The following is a 9,885-nucleotide window of genomic DNA, read 5'->3' as shown; positions in this document are numbered from 1 at the left end:
TTAGGAGTACTCAATATTTTTAAGTGAACAAACATTATAAGTATAACAATTTATATTCCATTAAATTTAACTAATTAATGTCTATTAACATTGACCATTAAAAAAGAGAAATATAATGTGCAAATTTGACCAATGTCCATCAATTTTAACAGACGTGAGCCCTATTCAATTTAATAGAATGTGGATTCTTACACTCGTTAAAACAAGTTTATATGTATTCTTACATTTTTGTTAACTTAATAATACTTTTAATATATACTAAGAATTTTCTCAAAATTGGGAAGAGGAGAGGAGTGAGAATTGTTTGGGGGGGGGGTGGGTTTCAGCTTAATTTTGAACACACTGATGATAATTAACATCTCAAATGGCAACGCACAAATGCGTACACTTCTCTTTTCCCAAAACATCTTTTCTGGGTCCCACCATTTTGTCTGGAGCATCTCTCTTCTCCAATCACCACTCGACAACACAATGTCCTTGCCTGGTCCCACCCACTCCACGCTCGACAACGCATTGTACTGAAAAGAACTGCTAGCCTTCCCTCCCCTCCCCTCCTCTCTAACAAAACAGAGAGAGATGCAAGCCCTAGTTTCAAATCTGCACTAGCACTGCACTCATTTCTTCCCCATTTTTACTATATATTCTCCCCCGCTTCATCTTTTATACACATGACATGAACCCTCACAAAAGTAGAAACACAATCACGTTATAGACTCTATATATACCACACACTCTCCCCATTTCTTTACCCTACCTTTTCTTTTTTTGCATTCTGTTGCCTACTCTTCTCTCCTCACAGCCTCACTCTTTAGGGTTTCCTTATATATATTGATTTATCGTTATAGGTATGTACATATATGATATCTTTTCTTTCTTTTTTTCTTGATCTGGGTTGTTGGTAATTGTTCTCTCTAAAGTCTAAACTGCTTGAATTTGATTTGGTTTCTTGTGTTTGTCAAAAAGAGGTTAAAAAAAAACCCAACAAAAAACAAAAGCTGAACGAGGGAGATGGGGAGAGGTAGGGTTCAGTTGAAGCGGATCGAGAACAGTTCGAGCAGGCACGTGACGTTCTCAAAACGCAGAAACGGGCTGCTCAAGAAAGCCAATGAAATCTCAGTGCTCTGCGATGCCCAGGTCGCTTTGATTGTCTTCAGTTGCAGGGGCAAACTTACTGAGTTTTCCTCTCATTCCTCCAGGTCCTTGGTTCTTATACCCCTCTGTGTGTGTGTGTGTGTGTGTGTGTGTGTGTGTCTGTCTGTCTGTCTGTCTGTCTGTCTTTGATCATGTTCCTCCATGCTTGGACATACATACATACATACATACATATATATACATATATATATATATATATATATTTCTGTTTCTCACCGTACTGTCTTCTCGCCATATGGCAATTGTTTCTTGTTATCCCAACGAGCTAAGTGTCAGGTTTACGAGATCCACACTCACATACACATACATAAACAGGAATAGCATGTTTTCTGTTCCATTTTCTTTCTTTCTTTTCCTCTATACAGAGCAGCTGATATCACTCTACGTACTGAAATAAAATAGTTAACATTCGAGTGCCATGTTGGTTTGAGGGTATTGATCCTCCCACATGCCACGGGCTCCATTGGACACTGATGAATTAATATGAGAAGGAGAACCAATACTTCTGACATTTTCTTCAGTTTAAACTAAGTTTTATCTCATCTAACTCATTTTACTTTCTATTCCTTTTTCATCTGACCATTTAATTTGTATAGTATAATACCCTAACTGCAGACATGACCAGTCTTGATGGCGTCTCTTAAGCGTGCTTGTATGAGGTTGTTTGTGTAGCTAGCTTGTTATTGATTAATTAATTCATATATATGTTGTGTGTGCCTGACGAAAATGAAGAGTACCCTAACTGCTTGGAGAAAATTAAATATATTGCATTTTTCACTAAAATACAGCTCATCTATAGATACATAAATGTATTGAAAGTAACCCGTAAATATTCTGTTAAAAGTATTTTTTTAAAAATATTTGTCCGATTTATCCACTCTATATATAGCTCAATATGACAACCACGCGTACATATTCGTAGAGATCTTAATGTTTAGGGTGCTTACAGCAAGCAATATAAATAGTAATTAATGATGCAGGAAATTTTGATAGAAGACAAAGGTAAGTAACTAATTAGGGAAAAAATAAAAATAGAAGTTGATAGACTCTTCTGATTTAACCATTTTGTCTGAAGCCAAACATCTAACTCTCATCTAGGCTTTTGAGACTAATTTGAATCTTTTATAGGCTGGCAAATTGTAGTACAGTTTTGCTTCACATGATGTAGAAGTTCTTACTTTATTAAAAACACCCGATATATAGGCAAAAAAAAAAAACAATTAAAAAACGAACAAAGAACATTTTGGAGGATGATATCAGAGGTCTCTCTACTCTCAGAGTCTGTTTTGAGTATAAAATAATTTTGTACCGACCATTTTGTATTACCTGCAAAAAAAAAAAACAGAGAATAAAATAATTTTAAAATTGTACCTAACGGAAATAAAATTTTCATTAGATCAGTCCTAATCATATTCGGTCCATGCATTGTTAATATATGTTATATATCTCTGTGTAATTTGGAATGCGAGTTAATACCGGTTTGCTATACTTAGGAGTGCATGCAGCCTGTGATTGGTTGAAATAAATCTTTACAGAGCTATGCTCTGTGCAGTGATATTGATAAAGAAGAATGACTACAGTACCTCTTGTTTTCAAATGACGATAAATGACTGCAGGGAAAATAATTAACTTGGTTTTCACATCAATATTTTACATTAATTTGATCACAGAACATTAACAAAAGATATGTCTGTGTATTAACTCAAACGATCTCTTTTTGTTATTTATTGCTATTAACCTAATACGTACATACCCGTTGATGACTTTGACCATGAGATTCTCAACATAGGAAATTTTTCGCCCAAATTACAATTGAGGAGTCACTGTTTCTTTTTAATAGAGTAAACTCCGTGCAATTAGGAGCATGATATAAATCATACTATTCATTGTTTATGCAAATCATTTAATATTATATATTTGTGTATTGATATTGATTTTCTGTTGATTTGATTAAATTTAAATTGAATAATATTTTTGCATGGGACAGCATGGATAACATTCTGGAGCGATATGAGAGATGTTCGCACTCAGAACAACTTGCTGGAACCAACAGCGATTCCCAGGTGCTCCTTCATATATACAAATATGTAAAATTATGGTACCGACCTAGCTTAGAGAAAAACAAGGAAACTACATATTAAAATTTGAATATAATCAAATTATAACTGGGTCTAACTAGATTTCAAGTTTACGATTAATATGACCTGCTCTCAAATCTCAATAAATGAATTAGAAACTCTAACAAATTCTTTTTTATCATTCTTGTAGGGAAACTTGTCTTTGGAGCTATTCAAGCTCACTACTAGAGCTGAAGTTTTACAAAAGAACATAAGGTAAAATTCACACTTACTCTTTCCTCCGGTAGTCTTTCAAAATTATTTTCTGAAGATCACTTCAAAGTAAAATTGAGTGAAAGAAAAACGATGAATTAAGAGCAGATAGTGTTTATTTTGATTCATGGTACTTAATTTTATTTGGATGGTGTTAGATTGTTTAAGTGTGAATGGGCTAAAAATGATGTGGGAAGTCCCACATCAGATAAAATTAGGTTTAATAACTAATACAAAATAAAAAACAAGGACCTATAAATTTGAGCCTTGAGGTTTTGAGTTAAAATGTGACATCTTTTTGTTAATCTTATTCGTCTCTCCTCTCCCACCATTCCCAGGTGGTAGCTCCCTATTCTTAACAAGTAATATCAGAGACAGTTTTACTCGAGACCTATAAACTTGTTATTGTTCACATATTTGAAGCCAAAATTTTAACAAGTGGTATCAGAGCTAGGCTTCACCCAGGACCTGTAAGCCCATTATTGTTCACACATTTGAAGCCCAACAAATGAGACTGGCCCTACTTCAGCAAGGACTTGTGTGCATTAAATTGTTTGAAACCTGTGTTTAGGACGCCTTTGATATGAAAAACTTGTGGACTCACTCTTGAGGGAGATTGCCAGTTTGTCTAAGTATGAGTGGATATAAGACGATATGAAAAGTCCTGCATTGAATAAAATTGAATTAATAACTAATATATAATAAAGATGAAGGATCTATAAACTTAAGCATTGAAATTTTGAGTTAAAATGTAGTGTCCTTCCGCTACTATTACTTGTCTCTCCTCTCCCCTCTTTCCCAAGCGATCGCTCCCCATTCCTAACACATGATATAGCTTAATAAAGAAGGTACGAATTCAACTGTGTTAATGGTTAATAATGATTAATATATATGTTATATGTGATGCTGAAAATAGGAATTATGAAGGAGAGGATTTGGATCCCTTGAGTTTGAAGGAGCTTCAGAGTTTGGAGCACCAGCTCGACAATGCTCTAAAGCGCATCCGAATGAAAAAGGTAAAAGAGTTAAACATATGCTAGCTAGCTCAAAACTACTCATGTCAATTAAATAAAAAGGAAAAAGAAATATGAAAGAAGGGAATCAAAAAGCATCGTGAAAATTGAATCCCTAATATAACTTCTTTTTTTTTTTTTGGTTTATTCCTTTAGTACTCAACTCCAGTTATCAAAATTTGTGCAGAACCAAATCATGATGGAATCCATCTCAGAGCGGCACAAAATGGTACGGTGGGCACTATATGTATATGAGAGATATTTATTAAGGTTATTAACATGAACATTAAAAAATTTTTGCTAAAAAAAACATGAGCATTAAAAAAGGCAAAAGAAAAAACAAGAAGAAAGAAAGAAAAGGTACGGTGTAGCGATAACATAATAATGTCATGTTAAGGCACAGCTGAAAGTCTTTGAACTATGTACATAGTTTGGATATGAATTCATGTTTGCTAACAAGTACCACCAAACAATAGACGGTGTCACAGTGCATACATATACAACGCACAGGTTAGTTTCATGCATGTACTGTAAATAGTATGGACAAATAATTTATTCATTAATTTTGAATTGTGGTTACTAATATTTGTTTGGGATTTTATTATATGTGTGTATTAATTAATGTGTTGGTGGATGATTGATTTATTCCCATGATCAGAAGCACTGGAGCCAATATATAGCAGGCTATGTATTAGCTCATATGCTATAGTTTGTAGCTCAACACTATCGCTGCCACTGCGTTAGTCGTGTGGCCTTGTGTCTCCCATATATAAGCTATATTAATACACAACATTACTTTAACATGTAGCTACGTACTGCTATGCTATATATTCATTAAAGTCGATTTGGGATGTTATTAATAAAAAAATAATTAACTATGGAAGTAAGCACATATATCCCTTATCTATGGAGGGTACATGGCTTACAAAGAGTGGTGTATCCTTAGATCAATGCCTTGGGTTTCTTCTTTGTTTAATTTTTTTTAAATTTATTTCAATGACTTAGCTAAACATATCACACTGGATACTCGTTGCACAAAATTTTAAAAAAGAAGTTCCATAAGTTATATTGTAAACAATGCATTTTGTTATTAATTTGTTAAAATGGTGATGACTTATTCAACTTTTTTTTTTGGCTGACATAATTAAGTTTGTTGTGATTTCTATAAAATGTTACGGCAAATCCAATTGATAATGGAAAATGATAAGTGTGTGGTGAATTTACATATAACAGGAAAAGGCGCTGAAGGATCAAAACAACATGCTAGCCAAGAAGGTATTATTAACTTAGCCACATTGTATGTGGAGCTGATAATTTTAATTTATCTCTCATTTATTTGTGTACGTGTTTGGGGGAGACACATGTATAACATAATTAATATTGCAGATCAAGTAGAAATGAGTAAGATTATTGTATTAAGTTATGATAATTTCTGCAGGTGAAGGAGAAAGAGAAGAAGGCACTGATAACCCCACCCCAGCAATATCCATTCGACTTCAATGTTTCTCCGCCGCAGCTACCATCACCACCTACTCTAACTCTTGGGTATACATATTCATTACTCTCTCTCTCTCTCTCTCTCTCTCTGTCCCACCCACCCACCCACCCTACACACAGTTTTTTTTTTTTTTTGGAAAAAGAAGCAGCATATGTAGAAATAGATATACTCTCTCTCTCTCTCTCTCTGTGTCACACCCACCCACCCACCCTACACACAGTTTTTTTTTTTTTGGAAAAAGAAGCAGCATATGTAGAAATAGATATACGTAGAAATAGATTGAGCAGATGTAGCAAGATATGTTTCTGCGACACAGTCAACTTAATTATACTGATGATATATATATATATATATATGGATAAATTAAAATTCATTTACCGTTGATAAATATATACACATGTGCAAACTGTACAGTGGGTGATGAAAAGTGTAACTGTGCAGTGGAACTCGTGAAGAAGGAGGAGCCATGTTGGTGGGGGACAATGAAGCTGAAGCTGAAGCTGGTCCTAGTAACAACATCGTCATGCCACCTTGGATGATGTTTCATATGACTAGTTAGACTCTATATTTTGGGTGATATGGTTAAGGTGATTATAATGTTGCAGGAACTTAAACTAAGGAGATATGTGGAGTAGCTACATTTATAACATGTTTTGCTGTCTGTCTGTGTGTGTGGGTGTTGATGTGTTGTGGTTGGGAAATGCAGCCTCTGAAATCTTAGGCTCCAGCAAAGCTAGCTTTGTTAATATATATATATATATATATATACACATACCTTTTCTACTCACACCTAATCTTCTTCCCCCTTAGCTTCCCATCACTACTCGTCATCATAATTTCCACTATTTTCTCTCATACTCATTTTTCTTTTTTCTTGTTTGTATATTTTCCAACACACAGAGCTTAATTAATACTAACATTATTTTTTCTTTGTAAATGGGATATAAAATCATTGTGACGAGAATGCAATCATATAGTTTACCTACCCTTAGAGCTAAGAATTCAGTGACTTGGTTTTCCAGTGGTTGCCATTATTTGATGTTCTTCAAGTTAATTAAAAGACGGGTGATGACGTAACAGGTTTTGGATTATGGGACATGTGATTATTATGAAATTAAAAGTTGTTATTGGTATAGTTGAAAGTTTTCGAAAATTAAGGGATACATATTTTACTTTAAAAACATTTTTACCGGCAAAGGTGATTTAATTTCGGCTAAAAGTATCTGCCTTTTAATTTAATGGATAGGCTGGATTATATATGTTGACAAGAAAATGGAAGTTTATGTAATGCAACTTAAAGGTTATAAGAAGATATCATTTAGAGCAGGCTTAGCTTTCAAAAAATATATATATATATATATATAGTCCTTATAACCAAGATAAAATAAATACGAGAGGTCAACATAATTTACTAAAAAATAGAGTGCTTCTGTATTTCCAACTTAAAAATATGAGACTCTTTTATTTCTTTTAATAAATTGTATTTTAGAAATAATTTATTATATAAATATTATTACATTGTTTGTGCCTTTTATGTAGCAGTCCTCACCCTACCCTCTCGGAGGTCTTTGGAATTGGGCCAACCCAAACATCACTGTAGCGAAAGTCGGCCTCACCCCACCAAAAAGGTCTTTTGGAGCCTTCCCAAACTCAAACCCCCAACCTCTACCACCTTAAGGAAGTTAAAGTTAAGTCTGGTACCATTGAGTCAGAGTGACTTATTGGTACCAAACTTAGCCTTCCATTGAGTCAGGGTGACTCAATAGTATCAGACTTAGCCTTAACTTCCTTAAGGTGGTAGAGGTGGGGGTTCAAGTTTGGGAAGACTTCAAAAGATCTCTTTTGACTTAATGGTATCAGACTTAGTCTCAATTTTCTTAAGGTAGTAAAAGTTGGGGGTTCGAGTTTGGGAAGGCTCTAAAAGACCTCTTTAGTAAGGTGAGGAATAACCCAAGTACCACTTTAGGGAAAGCTGGCTTCCACTACAATGATATGGGTTGGCCCAATCCAAAAGACCCCTGAAAGAGTGGGGTGAAGACTGTTACATCTTCAATATAATTTTCTCCCACTACTATGAAAAGGAAGATAAATGACAAGTTTTATTTGACGGTTATATTTATGATTGTCCAATAAATAAGAATATTGGACGGTTCTTCTAACAGGTAACAACCGTCCAATATATTATTAAAAGAACCCTCTAATTTATATTTGAATTTTTATAATTTTAAAAAAAATAAAACAATACATTGAATGGTTATTTATAATAACTGTCCAATAAGATGAATTATATTGGACGGTTGGAAATACAATCATCCAATATATACTTTTTATATCAACTCCTGTTGTCCAAACATAGATTCATTTCGACACCCACACCCCAAAAGGTCAAAGCATCTCTTCACGCTGCGTAACACCCCCATTGATCGCCCCCTAAAGATTAGATTAGTTCAATGTAGCACCACCATTCCCAAAACAGTTCTTAGTTCGACACCCCTCCCCTTAAAGATCAAATCAGTTACCTTTTGTCGCTCCTCCCCTCGTGCCTCTCTTCTTTTCCTCTACCATTTCTTCACCACCGACAAGTGACAACATTCAATGTTGGTTTGCAATGCTCTCTTCCTCTCCCACGCCCTCTTCTCACTCCTCACGTGCATCATTCTATAAGTATTGCAACTCTCTTCTTCTCATTTTTTTCTAAATCTCTTGATTGCTATCTAAAATTTGATTATTGTTTGGGTTACATGAGCATGTTTGATTCTTGATTAGGCTTTGGTTTGTTAAATTACATTATATTAATTTTGTGTTATTATTATAACACGCAAGGTGTTTGATGAAATGCTTCATTGAAAAAAATAAAATTTGACAAAAGCCCACGTGAAGTTTAAGTTATAGATAATTTGAAAATGGCATGTTGCACCAATAATATATGATTAAATGAGAGTTATATTTAATATTTATTTTATCCAAATTTATTATCTATTTTTTATGTATTTTTTGTTTGAACAATATTTAACTAGTTTGATTGAAAATTTTTTATCCTTTGATTCTTTGATTGATAGTTGAGTAATATATGAAGTTTTATAGTGATTGAAATTGTATATAAGTACTTTTAGTTTACTCAAAATTGTTACTTATGTATAATTTTTAGCTTTAAATAACATATGATATTGTTGTTTTTGATTATGATAATGATGTGATTGAAATGAGGGCAAAATGCCTTAGAAAATTTTATTTTTATGTCATTATACTACCAAATTTTAGTTTGAAATTAATAGTTGGCATTTTAAGGGGCCTTTTGTTTAAGCTTTTTTAAAAAAATTAAAAAGAAATTTTTATATTTGTTTTGAATAGGAATAAAAAAATTTCAATAAAAGCAGCTTTTATAAATTGATAATATATACTCCCTCCGTTCAAAAATATAAGGCATTTTTAACTTAATCTCACCCTTCAATAAAGTAGTTTTTTTACTTTTAAACTAATCCTATCTTTTTATATTTATCCATATCAAATACCCTATAATAGATATAAAGTCACTATCAATAAGGACACTTTGAAAAAAAGGTAATAATTGCACATCAAAAGATTAAAATTTTTTTATATTTTTAAATATTTAACTCCTCAAAAAATGTCTTATATTTTTGAACAGAGGGAGTAATTTTTATAACAATTGGGCATATATATTAATGTTAATATTGAAATATATATTTTACTTATCATTATAAGTAAAAAAAATAATTTTTTTATAATTGTAACCAACGTAAAATAATTTTTTATTTTTTTTAAAATCTCTACAAAATAAATCACTTTTTATAAAATCTCTAAAATATTTAAAAATTATTTTTTAATCTTAAACACATAGACCCTGATGTTATTTATATTTTATATATATATA

General features: G+C 32.8%; 1 protein-coding gene across 1 annotated transcript; it reads left to right on the top strand.

Annotated features, from left to right (window-relative positions):
• The first annotated feature begins 974 nt into the window (after window positions 1-974).
• On the top strand, window positions 975-6,724 carry LOC129306292 (agamous-like MADS-box protein FUL-L). Its single transcript, XM_054946796.1, has 8 exons — window positions 975-1,196; window positions 3,140-3,215; window positions 3,421-3,485; window positions 4,399-4,498; window positions 4,683-4,724; window positions 5,729-5,770; window positions 5,934-6,040; window positions 6,435-6,724. The coding sequence occupies exons 1-8, from the start codon at window positions 1,009-1,011 to the stop codon at window positions 6,550-6,552; spliced, it is 738 nt and encodes a 245-aa protein (XP_054802771.1). The 5' UTR covers window positions 975-1,008; the 3' UTR covers window positions 6,553-6,724.
• Window positions 6,725-9,885: the final 3,161 nt, after the last annotated feature.

This window comes from Prosopis cineraria, unplaced genomic scaffold (genome assembly GCF_029017545.1).
Source record: "Prosopis cineraria cultivar Desert tree isolate PC_DT_omini unplaced genomic scaffold, ASM2901754v1 PC3, whole genome shotgun sequence".
Taxonomy (NCBI): domain Eukaryota; kingdom Viridiplantae; phylum Streptophyta; class Magnoliopsida; order Fabales; family Fabaceae; genus Prosopis; species Prosopis cineraria.
The sequence above is the reverse complement of the archived record's forward strand: the minus strand, read 5'-3'. Positions and strand labels throughout refer to the sequence as shown.